We start from the raw sequence: 22,315 nt of genomic DNA, 5'->3' as shown, positions 1-22,315 counted from the left end.
ATACATGTGTAAGGTGAACTTTAAAGAATACCCTACGGCTTAGTGAGAATACCCAAGGAAGGAATAAACTTGGAAGAGGCGGCCTTCCTCAAGGCTAAGATTCAGATCTTGTTGGAGAAGGTTGGTTGCAGCCAGGGCCGGATTAAGGCATATGAGGGCCCTAAACACTGTGATAATCTATAGTGTCCCCTCCTCTGCTTACTCACACATTCAGGATATATGAGTTTTATATTTATTTGTGTGTGCATGTCTTAGCTATCCATGACGTAACTTCTTTTTAGATGTGACTATAATATTAGTGATTGAACGCAAAAGTGGCATATGCCATTTTAGCAGAATGAGATTAATTGGATTATAAAATTTTTAGTGGGTGAATATAGCAAGAGTTAGACACAACAGCTCACCCCCACCTCTTATTTATTCGAAAGAAATAGTATATTCCCAAGAGGCTTGCCAAGATAGAGAGTTTCAATTACACAGGAGGGGACCGTAGGAGACAGATGTCAATGCAGGTGCTGAAGTGGTAGCGGCCTCAAAGCTTAAACAACCTTGCACGTGGGCGCCCTCACAACCCTGTATAAACTTATTTATGGCCTGCATATTCTCACGCACTGGAGCTGGTATCAATTTCATTTAGTAGCCTGCCAGTTCCCTTCCACTACCACGCTCGCTTTTCCTTGTGTCCTGTCTGCTTGGCATCTATAGGTCTTTGCTTTGGACAACTGGTGACCTGGTTTTATTGAAGCCCTAAGCATGAGCTTACCTGGCTTACTGAGTAATCCATTCCTGGTTGTGGCCCATTAGATGGCAAAGAAGTCTGCTAGATTTCAAGATCTAACTGGCTGACAGGTGAGCAGCAAAGGGAACTGAGGAATGGTGAGCCTGACTGCCTACACTGCCTGTATCAGGAGGGCCATGGGAAACAAACCCCTGCAGTGTAAGGAGGAATGGAGGGGAAGTCAGGGTGTTGGGACTTCTCCAGCAGGGAGGCAAGAGGTCTGGGGGTGTGCCGTGTCCATATCGGAAGAACTACAGTGAGGTGGTTACTGGGTCAAGGCTGGGGCTGTGAGCTCATCAACAGTCTTTGCACTCTGGGATCTATCCCCATACCTGTGCTGCTAGGAGCAAAAAGAAAGAAAAACAGAAGCCACTTCCTTGTGCAAAGGAGCACTGGTAGAGCAGTGGTTAAGCACTCGGCTGCCAAGTGAAAGCTGGTGGTTGGAATGTACCAGCTGCTCCACGGAAGAAAGATGTGGCAGTTTGCTTCCGCTACAGCCTAGGAAAAACTATGGGACAGTTCTACTCTGTCCTGTAGGGTCACTATGAATTGCAATCGATTCGCCGGCAATGGGTTTGGTTCCTTGTGCAAAGTCCCTCCAACATCCTCTACTTAAAAGCTTAACATTGTGTTTACTGCAAAGGAGAAATACTTAAAGGTTTCTCCAATACTGAAGAACAAATATGAAGGGTTGATTTATAGCTGAGAGGGGTAAGTATCTGATAACTGGCACACACAATACTCAAGGGTCTCATAAAGAATAAAGCATGATGCAACAAATGAACTGCAAATACACATTAAATTTCACTAAAAGTATGAAAAAAAAAATTTGACTGAGTGCTGTTGCTGTCACTTCTCTAATACACTCTGGGAACGGGGTAGATAAATAAGGATAGTATTTGATAATATATTTCAGAAACTTCAGCTACTTGTAGCACTATAAACCAGTGGTCTTCAAACAAGAGTATAAAACTGAAGTACAGGAAAAAATAAGTAACTAAATAAAACTTCTATTAAATTTATGTTTTAAAAAAAAAACTATTATTTAATAAAGGGACTTCTTTTAGCCTGGGGTCTCTAGAGGAACAAAACTAGTGAAGGGTATATATATAAAAATATATATAACAAAAAAAAAACCTACTGCTGTCGAGTTGATTCCAACTCATAGTGACCCTACAAAACAGAGCAGAACTGCTCCATAGGGTTTCCAAGGAGAGAATGGTAGATGTGAACTGCCAACCTTTTGTTAGCAGCTGAGCTCTTTAACCACTACGCCACCAGAGCTCCATAGATACAAGGAAATTACCTAGAATGCTGCCCCAAGAGATGGAAAATCTAAGAGAGGTTAAGAAACATGAAGAAAGATAGTGACTACCTATTTTACAGGGCTGATGAGGATTACATGAGTTAATTTCTCTCTTTCTCACACACACACATACACACACACAAACTTAAATATTTCCTGGCACACAGTAAGCATTTAGTAAATGTAAGCTATTCAGAGGACTATTAATCATACAGTTGCCATGAGCCAGATTCGAGGGCAACTAACAACAATATACACTCAAGTTTGCTTTATAAAAGCTGTAAGTCCTTGATCAAAGTCAATCCTTGTCCTGAACACAGATATCCAATGTCAGAACTGAGATGAAATAAGAACGGTCAGAGAAATTTAATTTCAGTAAGGAATGGTTTCTCAAATGCACAAAATTCATTCCCTTCCCCCAGATTAAGACCACTTTTTCAAGGAGTACAGAGAAGATAATCATTCAACAAGATTTAATTACCGACCACAGAGCAAAATAAGGGCACGGTCCCTGCTTTTAAAGAGATTCAATAAGGGGGTGGGGGGAGACGAACACAATCTTAGTACAGAGAAACTGTGATAAAAATCAGAAAAACATACATAGTTCAATGAAAAGAGTAAGTTATAGAATCAATTTAAAAGTATAGGAAAGTCTCATGAAATCATAACACAGGATTTGAAATGCTTACTTTTATCACTGGTTAAGTAGTAGAATTTTCACCTTCTATGTGGGAGACCCAGGTTTGACTCCTGGCCAATGCACCTCAAGCACAGCCACCACCCATGTCAGTGAAGGCTTGTGTGACGCTGAACAGGTTCAGTAGAAGTTCCAGACTAAGACAGACCAGGAATAATGGTCTGGTGATCTACTGCCAAAAAAAAAAAAAAAAACAGCCAATGAAATCTCTATGGATCACAAAGGTCTGTTCCCATTGTACACAGGGTTGCTATAAGTGGGCACTGACTGGAAGGCAGCTAACAACAATTTTATCACAGATTGTGGGAAGGAGATATAGAGAAATCGGGTTGATACAAGAAATACTAAGGAAGAAAGTTTAAACAAGAAAGCGGTGAAGGAGGACATGCAAGCCACAGTATAAGAACAAATTATATTCTTAAAGTTTACGTTCTACCTCCCAGTGTAGTGAGTAGTGTCTGGGATCCTAAAAGCTTATGAGTGAATGTCTAAGACACAACTACCGGTCTCTATTCATCTGGAACAAAAGAAAAAGAAAGAAACCCAAGAATCATAGAAAACCGGATTACAGGGCTGTCTCCACAAACTACTGCCTCCTCTACTTTGAGACCAGAAGAACTAGATGGTGACTGACTACCACTACCAAAAGTTCTGATCAGGATCCTAAAACAAAGGGAGAAAAAAGTACAATATCCCTATTCATCCTATGTACACATCAGTATCATATTTCCAGAGAAATATAAGTTATTTAAAACCTTAGGCACAAAAAAAAAAAAAAAAAAAGATTTTATTTAATGTGCCTTAGTACGTAAGACAAAAGCAAACAACTTAAAGTCTTTAAAAAATAAATAAAAAACATGGACGTTATCAGTGATGGCTTTACTATGTCTCTAAGACAAAAACATCATAAAGCCATCACTGAAAAGTCCATATTTTTTATTTCACTTTTTTAAAAAAGACTTTTAGCTTTATTATGTTTCTAAGACAAAGTCCTACTGGCATGTCTGTCAGTTTGTTGTACTGTTGTGACTTGTGTTACTGTGATGCTGGAAGCTATGCCAATGGTATTTCAAATACCAGCAGGGTCACGGTCACCCAGGGTGGACAGGTTTCAGCTGAGCTTCCAGACTAAGACAGACTAGGAAGAAGAAAGTGGCTGTCTACTACTGAAAAAAATTAGCCAGTGAAAACCTTATGAATAGCAGTGGAACATTGTCTGATATAGTGCCAGAAGATGAGCTCCTCGGGTTGGAAGCCATTCAAAATATGACTGGGGAAGATCTGCCTCCTCAAAGTAGAATTGATCTTAATGACATGGATGGAGTACAGCTTTCAGGACCATCATTTGCTGATGTGGCACGACTCAAAATGAGAAGAAACAGCTGCAAACATCCATTAATGACTGGAATGTGGAATGTACAAAGTATGAATCTAGGAAAACTGGAAGTTGTCAAAAATGAAATGGAACACATAAACATCAATATCGTAGGCATTACTGAGCTGAAATGGTATTGGCCATTTTGAATCTGACAATCACATGGTCTACTATGCCAGGAACGACAAACTGAAGAGCAATGGCATCGCATTCATCATCAAAAAGTACATTTCAAGATCTACCCTGAAGTACAATGCTGTCATGACAGGATAATACCCATATGCCTACAAGGATGACCAGTTAATACAACTATTATTCAAACTGACACACCAACCACTAAGGCCAAAGATTAGGAAATGGAAGATTTTTATCAACTTCTGCAGTATGACATTGATCAAACATGCAATCAAGATGCACTAATAATTACTGGTGATTGGAATGCAAAAGCTGGAAACAAAGCAGAGTTGGAAAATATAGCTTTGGTGAAAGAAATGATGCTGGAGATCTCACGACAGAATTTTGCAAGACCAACAACCTACTCATTGCAAATACCTTTTTTCAACACTATAAACGGTGACTATACAGCCTCACCAGATGGAAAACACAGGAATCAAATCTGTGGAAAAAGATGCGAGAAAAGCTCAGTATCATCAGTCAGAACAAGACAAGGGGCCAACTGCGGAACAGACTGTCAACTGCTCCTATGAAAGTTGAAGTTGAAGCTAAAGAAAATTAAAACAAGTTCACGAGAACCAAAATATAACCTTGATTATATTCCATCTGAATCAGGAGACCATCTCAAGAATAGATTTGACACATTGAACACTAATGACCAAAGATCAGACGAGTTGTGGAATGACATCAAGGACATCATACATGAAAAAAGCAAAAGGTCGTTAAAAAGATGGGGAAGAAAGAAAAGACCAAAATGGATTTCAGAAGAGACTCTGAAATTTGCTCTTGAACGCAGAGTAGCTAAAATGAATGGAAGAAACCATGAAGTAAAAGAGCTAAACAGAAGATTTCAAAGGGCGGCTTGAGAAGATAAAGCAAAGCATTATAAGGAAGTGTGCAAAGACCAGGAGATAGAAAATCAAAAGAGAAGAGACACTCAGCATTTCTTAAGCTGAAAGAACTGAAGAAAAAATTGAAGCCTTGAGCTGCAATTCTGAAAGACTTATGGGCAGAACATTGAATGATGAAGGAAGCATCAAAAGAAGATGGAAGGAATACACAGTCACTGTTCCAAAAAGAACTGATCGATGTTCAACCATTTCAGGAGGTAGCATATGATCAAGAACTGATGGGTACTGAAGGAACAAGTTCCAGCTGCACTGAAGGAACCATCAAAAAAACAAGGCTCCGGGAACTGACGGAATATCAACTGAAATGTTAAACAGACACAGCACTGAAGGTGTTTACTTGTCTATGCCAAGAAATTCAGAAGACAGCTACCTGGCCAATCAACTGGAAGAGATCCATATTTATACCCATTCCAAAGAAAGGCGATCCAACAGAATGCAGAAATTATCAAACAATATCATTAATATCACACTCAAGTAAAATTTTGCTGAAGATCATTAAAAAACAGTTGTAGCACTACGCTGACAGGGAACTGCCAGAAATTCAAGCAGGATTCAGAAGAGGACATGGAACCAAGGACATCATTGCTGATGTCAGATAGATCCTGGCTTAAAGCAAAGAACACCAGAAAGACGTTTATCTGTGTCTTACTGACTATGCAAAGGCATTCGACTCTGTGGATCGTAACAAATTATGGATAACACTGCAAAGAATGGGAATTCTGGGACATTTAATTGTGCTCATGAGGAACCTGTAAATAGACCAAGAGGCAGTCATTTGAACAGAACAAGGGGATATTGTGTGGTTTAAAATCAGGAGAGGTGTGCATCAGGCTTGTATCCTTTCACCAGATTTATTCAATCTGCATGTTAAGCAACTAATCCCAGAAGCTGGACCATATAAAGAATGGGGCATGAGGATTGGCAGACGATTCGTTAACAACCTATGATTTGCACATGGCACAACCTTGCTTGCTGAAAGGGAAGAGGACTTGAAGCACTTACTGATGAAGATTAAAGGCTACAGCCTTCAGTATGATTACACTTCACCATAAAAATGAAAAAACTCCTCACAACTGGACCAATAAGCAACATCATGATAAATGGAGAAAAGAGTGAAATTGTCAAGGATTTCTTTTTACTTGGATCCACAATCAATGCCCATGGAGGCCTCAGTCAAGAAATCAAACGACATGTTGCACTGGGCAAATCTGCTGCAAAAGACCTCTGTAAAGTGTTCAAAAGCAAAAGATGTCACTTTAAAGACGAAAGTGCATCTGACTCAAGCCATGGTATTTTCAATCGCCTCATATGCATGTGAAAGCTGGACAATGAATAAGGAAGACCAAAGAAGAACTGATGCCTTTGAATTATGGTGTTGGTGAAGAATAGCGAATATATCATGGAGTGCCAGAAAAATGAACAAGTCTGTCTTGGAAGAAGTACAGCCAGACTGCTCCCTGGAAGGAAGGATAGCAAGACTTCGTCTCATGTACTTTGGACATGTTAACAGGAGGGACCAGTTCCTGAAGAAGGACATCATGCTTGGTAAGGGTAGATGGTCAGCAATAAAGAGGAAGACCCTTGATGATACAGACTGACACACTGGCTGCAACAACAGGCTCAAACACAGCAACAACTGTGGCGGTGGCAGAGGACCAGGCAGTATTTCTTCTGTTGTATATAGGGTCACCATGAGTTGGAACCAACTCATTGGCATTTAACAACTACAACAAGACAAAAATACTGTCTTTGGGAGAGTAAAGAAAAGAAAGCAATGGAGGGATGAAAAATTAGAAAAAACACTTGTTTTGGAAGAAAATAACGTCAAAAGAGAATTATACCTGAACTCCCTTAACAACTTCTGGCAATGGTGCTACATTGTAGACTATTACTTACCTAACTGTTCTGCAGAGGTACCACTTCAATTACAGCAGCTCTATTTTTCTGTTTTATACATCAAGGCATCAGGTAAGACTCTGGAGGAAAATGTGATTTCCACTATTTATTTTAAAAAAAATTAAAACCCCTACACAGATGATAAACTAAACAATATTTTATTAACACTAAGACTAATGTACTTTTATGAAGTAAAGTTTCTAATCTAGTCCTCTTAAATCAATAAGAGCTAACATTTACTGTGCATTTCCAACATCTTAACAATCACATAACTTTAAGGCAGATATTATTACAAACTATGTATATACAGTCCATATACAGAGACACAAAAAAACAATCCTTAAGTCCCACAGGAAGTGACAAAGTTGGAATTCAAATCATGGTCCAAAATCTGTACTTCAAGCTACTATGTAACTGTAGCTTCTCTTTCATCTCGAGCCTTTGAAATCCTCAATTTAAAATTTTGGACAAAGAAGAGGTTTCAACTGTAAAGTCAATAATCTCCTGGCACACAGGCATACACATCAACTCATCTCCCCCCTTTTCAAAGAAAAAAGCATCTTTCATAAATTATTATGAAATCTAACTCTGCCTCCTCTAAATGTAGGCTTCAAACAAGTAGATAAATCAGTAATTTAATGTTATTTTTCAAAGTGATAATAAGTGACTTGAAAATAATGCAATTATTAATGTTTTAAAACTATGCTAGGTTAGCATCATACATAAAACATCAAAGGTGTTTCCAAAACAGTATAAGTGTAAATGAAAATATTACCTTATATTACAATCATTTTAAATAAATGTCTTTGTTGAATTCTCCTCTTAACAAAAAAACAGGTCTTTATTTTGTCTATTTTAAAAATAAAGAAACAAGAGAGAATTATAAGTAGCATGCCGAGGGTCAGAATGAACAATAATGTGAAAATCAGAACCAGCATACGCAGAATTCCAAGACGTTAACTCATAATATCTAATGTGTTGTCAAGCAAAGTATATATGAAAGGCAGAATCTAGGATGATAACATAATTTTTTTCTCAAGTAAAGTAAGACCTATATATGATGAATCTATTCATTCAAGATAGATAAACGCCCAAAGGTCTTTTGGTGTTAGAAATAATTTATTTAGGCAGCATCTGCAACATCAGGTTGCCTTTTCAGAAATATTTTATAAGTAAGTCACATTACTGAATATACTAAGTCTGACTCACTTCTTGCCAACATATTCAATATTACCTACTAGGCTTAATCCTTAATTACTGAAAAAGCAGTAATTATGACACAAGCACTCAGTTATGTTTACTGTAAAATACCTTCACACTGATGATGAACTTCATGGTCAATTTGTTTGAGAATATCAATTTTATGCACAATGTTATGCTATATGATATGCAATATCCTATTTTAGATAGGTAAAATGCTTAATTTTTCTCCCCCACAACAGAGGTTTAAAATATTCAATTATGGATTCATTATGCAAAGGTAAGTTACTAGATTCAAATTACTGAAGTATCAATCTTTTAGTAAGTATTTTATTAAACTTTGTTTCATTCTTTTGAAATGATAAAATCTTTCGAAAGTTTTGTTTAGGAAATCGAAAATCGTAATTTGAATATTTTACGATATAAATTGGTAAGATGTTAATGCTTCTGAGTTAAACATATAATGAAGTTTTTCATGTTGACTGAGACCTACCATAGTTGCAAAAATTAGGAAAACTTCAAGAACATGTGCTTGTTTTTCTAAAAATGACTGCACATTTATACAGAAAAATACAGAAGGTAAACTATTTATCTTAAGTAAAAATTCTAAATACCTCGTTTTGATGATAATGGCTTAACTAAAAGAAGTAGCAAAATCATCTCTATTTACTGGAAATAATTTGCTCTCAATCTCACAAAAATATCTGCTTCACTTGCAAGCGGCCATCTAAGATGCATTAATTGGTCCCAACCACCTGGACTAAAGGAGAATGAAGAACACCAAAGACACCAGGAAAGTATTAGCCCCTAAGAGACAGAAAGTGACACATAAACCAGACACTTCATCAGCCTGAGACCAGAAGAACTAGATGGTGCCCGGCTACCACCAATGACCGCCCTGACAGGGAACACAACAGAGTCTCTGATGGAGCAGGAGAAAGGTGGGGTGCAGAACTCAAATTCTAGTAAAAAGATCAGACTTAATGGTCTGACTGAGACTGGAGGAACCCCAGAAAGCACGGCCCCCTGACTCTGTCAACCCAGAACTAAAACAATTCCTGAGGCCAACTCTTAGACAAAGATTGGACGGGACTGTGGACATAAAATGATACTTGCAAAGAATGTACTTCTTAGCTCAAGAAGACTAAATGCAGCTTCTGTCCAGAGGTGAGATGAGAAGGCAGAGAGAGTTAGGAGCTGGTTGAATGGACATGGGAAATCAGGGGCGGAAAGGAGGAACGTGCTGTCACAGTACAGGGAGGCCAATTAGGGTCACATAACAATGTTTGTATAAATTTTTGTATAAGAGACTAACTTGAAATGTAATCTTTCACTTAAACTACAATAAACAAAAAAAAAATATGCTTCAATTAACTTTGGTAATTCAAAATTACTTCAAGACTTAATTTAAATGCTTTATATAAGACAGCTTTCTGATATCCCTATAAAACTGATTGGGATGGGGATGAAACCAATTATCAACACTGCTTCTAAATTTACATTATTTATTTTAAATATAAAACCCATATCTAGGAGCTATGAAGCTAATATGTAACATTCACGTACTATCTTAGGCATCAATAAGGATGCCAGATGTTCCACATGAATAAATTTTCCAAATAATCTGAGAACCACTTTTTAAAGCGATGGTTAGTTTTAGCCATTTAACCATATACCTCAGCCTTCTTTAAACAACGGCTAATAAAATTTTAACATTTTATAATGATTCAAGATCATATTATATAAGTATTATATAGTAATGATGAGATCCCAGAAGACAATTTGGGTAAAATGAGATGTTTAACAAGACTAAATGGCTCTTCAATTCTATGATCTCACAGCTCTTCAAATTAAACTATTTATTTTTTGTAAAGCATCTAACAGTGCCTGTTTTGAACATTAATTCTCTTCTTTGATCTGCTAGGCCTTGCCTCTAACTACACGCTTTACCCTTTTTGCAGACTGTGGAAATTAGCTAAATTTCTTATAATTGTATGCAAAATAACATTACTGATTTTAGACAATAGTCTGAGTAAGGGCAAGAGAGCCTTCAGCCAGAGATAATGTAGAACAGCTTTAAGAAGTGCTATTTTTGTTCTGCTTTTATGGGTAAAGAAAGGGTTTGCACTCTGAACATTCATATCTACTTTAATTCCAAACGCCATTTGGTGGAGTATTTCTATACAGAAGATTTTAACCAAATGTTAGTTTTTTGTCTATATGAAATAAAAGTCTACTTAGTGATTTTAATTTTACTAACCAAATACACTTTATCTGAATTAGCCAAAAATTCCGACACAATCTTAGTTCAAATTACTTCCTTAACTGCATAAAGAGCAGCAAAACATATTTGACAAACATGATTCTCCCCAATCTCATGAGTGCTACAGAAAAACTAAACGTACTAACCTCCTAGCAAGGATATCATTAAAACAAAGATTTAAGAGTCAGTTTTACGTTAAATGAAGAACCTGTACTTAGAAAAGAAAAAGTAAAGATTCAGGATTGCCTTCAGAAATTTAAGTTTTGCAAATCCTTCACTGAATTACCAACTATTTTTCCTATGTAAACAGTATAGTGTCTGACACAAATTAAGCATACAATGTTAATGGAATAAATAACAAATGTTGATTTTTCCTGCCTCCTTAATTCATTTTCTAGTTTAAAAAAACAAATACGGAGTAGCGTAATCTATATTTCAAGAAAAGAGTCAAGTGACTCTTTAACAACGATAGAACACTGGAGAGCAGGCAGCAAAGTATACTGAATTGGATCTGGACTCAGACCATATACTGAGACCTTGGGCAAATCAAAATTCACAGTGTTCATACTAGTTTAGGGCTAATAAATAAAGCTCTGAGGGGAAAACTCAGATACTGAGAATGTACTACATTCAAGGCACTATAGGTGCAATGAGAGAACCCAAACTACTTGGGTATACAGCATAAAAAGATGTCAAGTTAAGCTATATGAGTATCAGAAATAAAGCAACACATGCAGATGGTAACCCATATATACATATTTTCCTAACCAAAAACTGACAAAGTTGGCAAATCAATTCTTAAATAGATTGAAAATAAGTCAAATTAAATTAAATTGTACTGGAAGATCCATGATATCCAAGCAACATCATAGAGGTCAGTGACAGAAGTCAGAACTATCTCAATGGGCACATGCAGACCAGAAAAGATGAAATCATGCAGGGCTTTAAGGTACAAGTAGAACTGAAAATGACTCAAGAACCGTATCATTTATTTATAGTATCTTCCTTGTGCCAGATGCTTTCATCACTATCTCCACAACCACTCTGTATGATGTAAATATTATCATACCCCTCCCCTCTACCCGTATTTTTTCAGACAAAGAAACCATGACTAACACAGCTAAAGATTATATAGGAAGATTGTAGGGGAGCTCACGTTAGAATTCAAAGCTGTTTGACTTTCCACTATGTAACATACCTCCTCTACACAGTCACAGGGTAGTAAAATGAACAGATATACTTGTGAGGGATAAAACAATTTAGATGGAGCAGAAAGTTCCTGTACAAGAGTAATCTAAGGTAAGGCTGAAAAAAGTAAACAAAAAACAGGAGGGAGAGCACTGGGATAAAGCTTAAATTTAGATTTTACCCTATGTACCAGTGCAGTGCGATGGATCTCTTTTATATGGCCTTTCTAACTGTGGTGTTGTTTCCCACCGAAAGACTGGGTAGGGCTATGCAAATAAGGTGCTTGTGGCCCACCAAGGGACTGGAAAGCTTGCTAATAAGACACATAAGGTGCACGGCACCCTTGTGGGGGTAGGACCATGCAAATAAGGTATATGGAACTCTAACAAAGGGACTGGTCAGTTTTGCTATCCTACTGGGCTTAAAATGAGTCATCCTAGAGGTGGAAAGAGTTGCGGGGGGGAACCTCACTACCACCAAGAAAAGATGGGAGCAGAGTGTGTCCTTTGGACCTGGGGTCACTGCGCTGAGAACATCCTAGACCTAGGAGACAGAGAAAGCTGTAACACCTGAGACAGCACAAGACGGTGAGAAGCAGCGGCAGTGAAACAGCAGCAGCAGAACCAGGAGACCAGCGCGAGATGGTGCAGTGGGTTTCCTGGCCCACAGAGCAAGGTGTTTACAGCAAGTATGCTGACCCACAGAGCGAGAGAGCTGTGTGTCTTCAGGCAGGAGGTTTTCTGGTGGGGTAGAGTGCCTCTGGGCACTTGACAGAGGAGCTAGGCTTGCAGACCCACAAAGCAAAAGAGCTGAGTGCCTTCAGGCCGAGGCTTACTGGCAGAGTGGCGTAACCATAGGTACTTACTGGTGGAACTGAAGAGCTCTGTAACACTTGTCCAAGCAGCACAGAGGCCAGCTAGCCCAAGAGGCCCCAGGTGCTGAGGGCTGAGAGGCCGAGGGCCAGGGAGATGCCTGCCTGTGGGCATGGTCAAGAACCTGTCCTGACTGAAGAACTGTATCCTGAGTCATTCCTGATCCTGAATTGTAACCTGTTACTTCCCTAATAAACCCCATAACTGTGAGTATGGTCTGTGAGTTCTGTGTGGCCGCTGCAATGAATTATCACATCCAGCAGAGAAGCAGAGTGCCATGGGAGGGGTGGCTGGTGTCAGAATTGGTAAAAAATTTGGAGAGAGGAGGTATGTCTGACTTCTGCTTCATAGGAATTAGCCTTGGGCTGTTGATCTTGATTCTCCTTCCTCCTTGTGAAGTTAGAGGAGGTCAGATGCCCCTGCCATGCCATTTTTGTAACCAGGATTAACTAAATTGAGTTCTGTGGGCATATGCTGGGTTCCTTGCATTCACTATATAAAATTTAAAGCAGTATTTTAATTTTGATTCTTCTCCTAAATAAAATGTAAGAATGTTCTGGATCAACTAGACTAGAAGGCCACTTTTTAACTCAGGGTCTGTCCTGCCTGCCTCTGTGTTTACTACTAAATTGGATTCCAGTGATCTCCCAAAGCAGTTTATTTCAAATTGTTGGTTATGACTTATTAGTGGGTCATAAAATCAAGTTTTTTTTTTTTTAAAATAAATGAAAAGAGAATGCATCACACATAATAAGGCTAAGTACTGTTTTGTGATACTTCTGTTTCAGCTGACAAGTGGAGAAGTTATTAATTGTTACATTTTACTATGAGTTGAGGTCAAAAACTTGTAACTCTGTGATCTAGAGACTCATCCTCTTGGGTTTCTGCAAAATTCTCAAATTTTAGACACACTGTTACAAGCAACGGATCACCACTGAGGAGGACAACATAAAAGCAGGACTTCGGGGAATTTCCCAAATTGAAACGAAGGTTAAAGCAAGTTCATCAGTTACAACAATGCCAAAGATTAGGACAAGAACTAGGATGCTATTATTAGACTGTACAGATAGAAGCAATACAAAACACCAAATTACTACTAGGCTTACTATTAAGGTAAAGAACCCTGATATATAAAGAAATCATTCCATGAATTTTCCAAAGTTACAGCACTGGCAGTGGGATGTTTTTCTTCTATTTAGATATAGAATTTAGAAAGGCAGCAACCTAAAAGCACCAGTAAAATGTGCTTTGATTACAGAAGTCGGTGACAAGAAAGAAAGCAAATGCAGCACTCTGTTGCTGTTGTGTGCCATCGAGTCGATTTCGACTCATAGCGAATCTACAGGACACAGTAGAACTGCCCCATAGGGCTTCCTGGGCTGTAATCTTTACTGGAGCAGATTGTCAGATCTTTTCTTCTGTGGGCCCACTGTTTTGAACCACAGACCTTTTGGTTAGCAGCCAAGCGCTTAACCACTGCACCATCAGGGCTCCTTGGCAGCACTCCACTGAAGAGAATTTAAAATCTGAATTATAAAAATACCTAGAACTATAGTGGGGAGTAAAAGGAAATGGAGTATGTGTTAGATTGTTACAGAAACTGCCCCTAAGGAATCACTATCTCCTCATTCACCCTGTATAAGGTAAGTAGTATCATCCCCCTCCCCTCTAGCCTTATTTTTTTCGGACAAAGAAAGTATGACTTAGAGAGCTAAAAAATTATATAAGACTGTAAATACTGTAGAACATTTTATAAATAGAAGAGCCTACACATCTCTCTGTACCCACTCTTGTGTGGTCCCCTTCCCACGAGGTTGGGCTTGACCATGTGACCTGCAGTAGCCAATGGGAAATTAGTGAACATGACACAGGCACAGGTTTGAAAATCACTTGTACAGTAGGACTTGCTGTCTCTTGCTACCACCTTTAACTTATGTCCCTAGGCCAATCCACCTGATAGCCACCAGACATGTGAATGAGATCATGTGGGACTAGCACATCCCAGACAACCTGCCAGCTGAGGCAGAACCAACCGAGTAAACCCATAAACTTGTGAGCAATCATAAAAAAATGGTTGTTCTTTTAACACCCCTAAGTATTGGAGAAGTATGTCACACAGCAATAACTGCTACAGGATACTTCAAGAAAAAACAAGTTATATAACATTCCCAACTTAATTTTCATTTCAATGCCCCGACTTAGAAGCGTGAGTTTTTAGGCAATGTAACTGCACATCACCTACACTTACAAGAACAAATAAACTTCTTGGTTTGGCATCCTAAACTCTTAAGTCTGGTTCCAATCTAAATTTTCCTATCCCATTTCTCATCCTAATCCCTGATATTTTTCTCTAAGACGCCAAAATGGCCTACTTGCTAGTCCCTGAATAACTGGAACAGTTGTTCCATTTCTCTAAATTTCTATTCCCATTTTTCTCAATTCTCTGATTATCCAAATCCCCTCTTCGAGACCCACTGTAAATAGTATTTTCCTTTCCTGCTCTCAATTTCTGGCTAAATAATTTCAAGATGCTCTTGTTGTTGTGTGCCATCAAGTTGATTCAGACTCACAGCGATCCCATGTGACATAGTAGAACTGCCTCATAGGGCTTTCTTGGCTATAATCTTTATAGAAGCAGATCACCAGGTCTTTCTCCCGAAGAGCCACTGGCTGGGTTCGAACTGCTAACCTTTTGATTAGCAGCTGAGTACTTAGCCATACTCCATTTATAATACCTGTCACTAAATACTTTACTATCTAATATTGTTATTTAACTATTAACATATGCACCGTATTTTGTAAACTCTTTGAGGGCAGAGATCCACTCCACAATTCTCCCTGGCTGCCTCAGTGCTCTCACATAAGGAGAAATTTAAATATTTAATTAAAATAAATTACGAGGAAAAAAAAAACCCTCTTGCCGTCAAGTCGATTCCAACTATAGTGACCCTATAGGACAGAGCAGAACTGCCCCAAAGGGTTTGAAAGGAGCAGCTGATGGATTTGAACTGCCTACTTTTTTAGTTAGCAGCCGAGTTCTTAACCACTGTGCCACTATAAAATACCTGTGTAATTAACTGAATTTTAACATGTATTCTTGGCTAAACATACCTACTTAGAGACTAACCATTAGTTTTTGTTTGTTTGTTTCTAATGTAAAGTTAAGAGGGAAAAGTCAACAGTTGTCTTCTGAGCAGCACTATGCAACTCTCAATGCCAAATGAAAAACAGTGAATCAAACTGCTCTCCTAGAAAGTAACAGAACGTTACAAGTTGCATGGGATATGTGACAAACACATTAATAAAAAGTAAACCTTCCCTTTTATAAATATTTAATATCTCCAGCATGTAATAATACTAATTATGAACACTTAAAAAATTATTTCCCATGAGCATTATCTAAGCTTTTAAAATTTAAATGACTTATTACTCCCTCAGTACCTAAAGTAATTATCACTATTTAACAAGCAAGCCATCTTTCCTTCTGATCTGAAGACATGTCTTACAAATTTATTTACAATAGCTTGTAATAGTTAAAAAAAAAAAGTCTATAGTTTTTAAGGAAAATAAGCATTCTCAGAGCTTTTAGCCACTGAAATTAAAGCTAAGCAAAACATGTAGACAAAGAACAAAACAATCAACTTGCAACAAATTAATCAAACAGAAATACACAAAGAATTGTTTTAAATACACAATTCAAATACGGAGTAGCTCTCCTAACAGTTTTGATTTTTATTTCTTGTACCAACAAGGCATTAACAATAGTTAATTAAGGTACTAAGGTCTAGCTCAAATCCTACCTCCTCAGCACAGCCTTTCCTGAAACCCAAGCCTGATGTTCTTATTCCTACTTACTCTGAACTCTTCACTGAAATTAATATTCATAAAATTGAAGTTGTCTCTCCTAAATATCTACCAATAATTAACTGATTAATTAGATACAGCCACAGACTGGAATTATTACACACAGAAAGCCACAGATTCCCATGCAGAGCTGTGGGATGATTTTGAACCTACACTTGTAGGTATTTAAAAAAAAAAAAAAAGCAAGATGTATATAGTATGTTCTCATTTGAATTTTTTTAGAAAAGACCAAACAGTATTTCTGGAAAGATGCATAAAAAACTATCAGGTGACTTTTTGTGGAAAGTGACCGGAGGCCTGTGATGGGAAGGTGATCAACTCTTCGTTGTATGCTCTTTCTCAGTTTTAGATTTTTTAACCATTTCAATGTAATACATTTTCAGTAAAAATCTAGAGAATTCAAAATAAAACTAATTTGTTAATGATACACTGTCTCTTGACATGTCTTCAACTGTCATCTTGAAGTGATATTCAAATCTCAGATCTTATTAGTTTATATCCTACTAGACTCTCAGATATCTTATTATATGCCCTGTAGCATCTAAGACGCCCTGGTGGTGCAGTGGTGAAAGCAATCAATTGCTAACTGAAAGGTCAGCAGTTCGAAGCCACCAGCGGCTCCACAGGAGAAAGATGTGGCAGTCTGCTTCCGTAGAGATTTACAGCCTTGGAAACCATACGGGGTCGCTTGACTCCATGGCAGTGGGTTTCATTTGGTTTTATGGAATCTAATCTGGTCCTTATATTCACTTTCTTTAAAAGCAAAGAATTCCAAAAATATATCAAAAGGTCAAATCTCTGCTTTAATTAGGACAATTAAGTATGCTGAATTTGCTACCTTCTTTAACCTAGTAAAACTTAATCGTTTTAATAATTGTTTAAGTAATTGCTTGTAATTTCTGCAAAGAAGTAGAAATTTTCTTGACCTCTCACATTCAGTGTGAATTATATTTAAATATGGTTGAAGATCATTTACCCTGACCTTTTCCATATTAACTATGGAAAAAAAGCAGTAATGACTTAAAAAATAATCTTAATATATTCTTTTTCTATTCAGTAGGTATTCTGGCAGAGGAATACATTTCCACAGTGTAGGACTATCCTGATCACTTTAGAAAATTCAGGATCCCTGGCCCATGGGCACTAAATGCCAGTATCACATCCCCAGTCATTGAGACAATCAAAAAACTGATCCCACATATTTCCAAATGTCCTTGAAGAGAGAACTGCAGGAGGAAAAAGTAACTACGCCCAGTCGAGAGGCACTGCTTATATGAACTAAGGAATGAAATAAATAAAAATTTCCCCCCACAACTGCAATTCAACCTTTTAAAACAGTTTTCAGCCACCAGAAGATATCAAACAAACAAAAAACTCATTGCTGTCAAGTCATTCTGACTCACAGCGACCCTATAAGGTCTGCAAGGTTATAATCTTTACAGAAGCAGACTGTCACATCTTTCTCCCATAGAGCAGCTGGTGGGTTCGAACCATCAACCTTTTGGTTAGCGGCCAAGCACTTAACCACTGCGCCAATGGTAATAACTCATGTATTATCAGTCAATCATCTGGCCTAGTATATAATGCTGTAAGCACACATCTTGCCCCAAGAAATCATTCTTGAACTACTACAGTGGAATAATTTTTTAAATGGAGATTATTTTTAAATCCTTTTAGAACAACTCCTCTGTTGGAATGCTTCTGTGTTTAAACTCCCAAACAAATAATATCCCACTGTGGTTCACTCACATCAGAGATAAAAAACTACAAATCACAGTTCACAACAATTATTTGCTACCTTCCTCCAGAGTCTGCAAACTCCTTGAAGCCAGGGACCATATCATGGTTGTCTGGCCCATAGTAGCTATTCAATAAAAATGCTGCATGACTGAATACTAGCCTAGTCTAATACAATTAACTAATCCAAGAGGTTTCAACAGTGACCAATGTTTATACATAGTAATGATCCTGAAACAAACAGATGCAACAATTATTTCTGGTTATCATATATTCTTATTCTAAGTTGATTTTTAAAACAACGAATGTAAGACTTGGCTATATGACCCAAATTGAAGCTAATTTTTAAAAGACACAAGGATATTTAAGATTTATGATAAGCACTTGCATTTGTCTATCCTCTACTTCCTTCCCCTTCTCTCCTCCTACTTAAGCTTTAAGCAAATGCTCATTTAAGTAAACAAATATAGGGCATGCTTCCAGGGAGCAACCTAATATAAAAGGTAAAACAATACTGCTAACAATAAGAAAAACTTTTTTAATGTCTTTCATTTCAATTCCTCTTCCAAGAACTCAAGAAATCCATTACTATCCTACCACATTCAAAAAGGAAAGAAAACCTGTAAACTAAGGATTGTAAGCAACTTCTATTTTTGTGGGTTTCACTACATCCTCCCAGCTTCACCTTTTGCTGTAGTAAAATTTTAGAATATAAACTAATGCATAGTTTTATATATGCAACAATGAAGATTACACAAGCACGTTAGTGCTTTATCATCAACACTGACAATGAACAAAATATTAACTGTGAAGCCCACTAACTGTAACAAATACTTATTCATTATTACTTTCTTGAAACTTGTGAACATCCTAGTTTTACAGGAAAACTTAATTAAAAAGTTAAATAATAATTTTAAGCTTAGAAGGCAAGACATAATTTATAGTTCTTAGTATTTCTAGCATTGTATTTATATTGCTCCAATAAATTCTGTAAACGTTAACCACTGCTTTGTTCAACCTCCTATCAAAATGCTAGGTAATAAGGCTAGGATACAATTTTAAGGCAACAATTGTTTCAAGTTACCCTCCATTTGACAAAATCATTAAAATAAATAGGATACTTATTTTTTTAAACAATCCAGAAAATGTTCTAGAGGGAATCAAACATCACATATACTCTGTATCTATTAAATAATGGAGATCACTTTCAAATACATTAAAATAATTGTGGGATTGTAGTAATTGAAATATTTTATTATTTTGAAATTCACAAACCCAGCATTTGGTTCATTACTGTTTGATGTTTTTTGTCAGTAGCATCAGTCAATCAATACAATTTATATGTGGTAACAGACTAATCACTTAAGACTAATACAGGAAATTACTTTCATACTGATCAAAAAACAATGCTGTTTCATCCATTAAAAAAATATTTTCTAAGCGGTAACTTTACAAATGACACATAATCTCAAAAAAGTCCAGCATGAGATTTTTTTTTCCAGAATTATTAATCCTGCTTATAAATACTGCTGAACAAGAGTATTTACAGTAATTTGTTTTAAACACATCAGTGGACACTATTAGGTGAAAAATGTCTTCCAGCAAACCTAGATTTTAATGCTTTTTACTGAGTGAAAAGATGACTTATAAATGAAAGATTGCCTATCATAGATATCTTAGTGAAATAATTCTTTACAGAATAAATCTTTATTATCTAAAAGACCAATTAAGAACGAGCAGGCACTGGCAGGGTAGCGAATTTAAAAATTTCAACAATTCTTTAAAACTAGGATTTAAAGGAATGACAGAAACTCTTAATTTTGCCACAAGTAATTATCAGATCTGTTACCTTAAGTGAGGAAATTTCACATTGCATATAGTCCTAGACAAGTCACAAGTTGATCTCAGTTTTTTTTTTTAAAGATAATGATCAATCACCAAATAATTCGTGACAATAAAATGCATAAAAGGAATGGATTTTTTTTCTATGTGCGCGAGCATCCCTAGTCTTACAAACGAAAGATTTCAGAACTTGGAGGCAAAAAAATTAAGTGAAAATGAAACTTACTCCAAAATGCTAACATGGTCCATCACTGTTCAACCTGAAGTTTAAAATTTTTCCAAAACAAATTCTCTACAATGATACATTCACAAGTTAACTCTAAATGTGACCTTCATGAAGTGTGATTTTTCTTCTTCCTTCTCAGATTGACTAACAAAAATCTTCACAACAGCCAGCAGCAGCACCTCCAAATTTCAAATACAACTGGAGGATTTGAAATTAAGTCCAAATGTAGATCCAAACTCTCCAGATTTCTATCATAAGCAGATAGTGTATTAACAATCCCATTCCTGGTTAGGAAACAATTACTGGAAAGCAGTGTCCTTGGGCATAAAAAGGAAAGAAAGGTCTGAAACTGACCAAAGCACAGGTCAACATAAACCTTAGTCCTCTCTCCCGCTTCACCAGGAAGCCAAAGAAATCGGAGGAGGGGGACGAGGAAATCGTACTCTTCGAGAGAAAAAATCAGTTAAGAAGCAGACTCTGGATAAAGCACTCCAAAGGGACATTCGACCCTAGGATACATGCAAAGGGGCAGCTCCACTCCACCGAGGACAGCAATCTTTCCCAAGGTAACGGTGTGCCAAGCAAGCAAAGGTAGAAAGAGACAACCTCGCCACCGTTCCCCACCCCCCAACCCCCCCACCCCGTAACGTCTCGCCCAGCTAGAAGGGGTCGGCGGGGACTGCTCCTCGGAACATCAACAAAGGCCCTTCAGTCCTAAGGCGAAATTCGAACAACAAAGGCCCAGAGACAGCGAGGACGGGGCCGGGGGCGGGACGGATGAAAGCAAGGGGGAGGCAAAGGAATCAAACCATTGGGGGCGGAGGCCCTTTGGAGTGGGAAACAGAGGCGCAGAGGCGGGGGCGCGGTAATCCTCTGTGCACAATAAGAAGAGGAGGAGAGAAAGGACCTGGCCTCCATTCCCCACCTTACCCTCTCCCTGCAACGGAGAGAGCTCCAGTCCTCGCCGCCTACATCTCTCAGCCGCGGGGACCGCGCAGTTCCGAGTTCGGAGAAGGAAAGGGGAGGGAGTATTTTCCGCCCTGACCACAACTCCCTTCCCCCAGCCAGGAGCCGGCGACAAAAACAACCGCCACAACGGCAGCCACACAAAGGCGCCTTCCTCGTACTCCCCGCTCCGCCCAGGCGACAGCACTGACGATGCCAAGACAGCGACCACCACCGCTCCTCCGCCTGGCGCTCGACCGCCCTCTTCCCTCTCTAGTCAGGGGGAAGGGGGGGGACCCCGAGGCGCCCTCACCTGGCACAGCTGCTGACAGTACTCCGTGGCCGCTTCCACGGCCGGTACCCGGCTCTCCCGCAGCTGTCGCTCCAGCTCCTGGAGCCGCTCGCCCAGGCGCTGCAGTTCCGCTACGCAGCCGCCTCCGCTGCGGCTCAATCTCTCCTGCTCGGCCTCTTCGTCCGCCATCTTCACACCCCGCTCCGTCGCGTACGCACCTGGGTCACGTGATAACACAATGCCACGTTCGGAGGGGTCACGTGCTGGGCGCGCTCGCAAGCCGCCGAGCACGTACAAAGGGTTCAGTGGGGAGGAATGGGGGTGGGGGGGACCTGGGGGGGCCGGGAGAGTGGCGCGAGAGAGCCGGAGGGAGGTGAAGGGAAGGGGAAAGAAGAAGGGCGGGGTTGGGGCGGTGCGGAGAATCACGGTTTACTTACCCGGAGCGGGAAGTGGGCAGCTGCAGCTGAAAGGGGTGGGCCGGTGGGGGCCTGCTCTTCGTCACGTGGGCGCCCCGACGGGGAAAATCCTAGGGAAGGGCTGCCCTTTCCAGCGTCCCCAGCCTGGCCTGGCTTTCCTCTGTCCCCGAAGTCTTCTACGGACAGAGGCCCCAGTCCTCCAAGAGGACGGGAGAGGGACAGTTCCGGGTGGACTGGGACAATGATGCATTTGCCGTTGGCCTCTAGGCAGGCCAGAAGCAGGGGAAGAGGGAGAAGGTAAAATCCACCCATGGACCGCAAGCGTGAGAGCCA

General features: G+C 39.0%; 1 protein-coding gene and 1 long non-coding RNA gene across 3 annotated transcripts in view; both read right to left on the bottom strand.

The window, feature by feature from the left end:
• LOC111822890 (uncharacterized) overlaps positions 1-9,175 on the bottom strand; it is a 28,321-nt gene extending 19,146 nt beyond the window's left edge. Inside the window, exons 1-2 of one of the 2 annotated variants that reach the window (XR_002825979.1) lie at positions 7,913-9,175; positions 7,138-7,217 (exon numbers count right to left, since the gene is read on the bottom strand). This is a non-coding gene — a long non-coding RNA (uncharacterized LOC111822890). Of the gene's footprint in view, positions 1-7,137 lie in introns of both variants that reach the window. The other variant, XR_002825978.1, reaches the window with a different exon arrangement.
• ZNF292 (zinc finger protein 292) overlaps positions 1-22,315 on the bottom strand; it is a 112,705-nt gene that overhangs the window by 88,088 nt on the left and 2,302 nt on the right. The window contains exons 2-3 of the mRNA XM_004388979.2: positions 22,004-22,179; positions 21,588-21,784 (exon numbers count right to left, since the gene is read on the bottom strand). Coding sequence (XP_004389036.1) covers positions 21,588-21,755 — 168 coding nt within the window. The 5' untranslated portion in view covers positions 21,756-21,784; positions 22,004-22,179. The remainder of the gene's footprint in view (positions 1-21,587; positions 21,785-22,003; positions 22,180-22,315) is intronic.

This window comes from Trichechus manatus, unplaced genomic scaffold (assembly GCF_000243295.1).
Source record: "Trichechus manatus latirostris isolate Lorelei unplaced genomic scaffold, TriManLat1.0 scaffold00226, whole genome shotgun sequence".
Lineage (NCBI taxonomy): Eukaryota > Metazoa > Chordata > Mammalia > Sirenia > Trichechidae > Trichechus > Trichechus manatus.
This window is presented reverse-complemented; position numbering and strand designations above follow the sequence as displayed.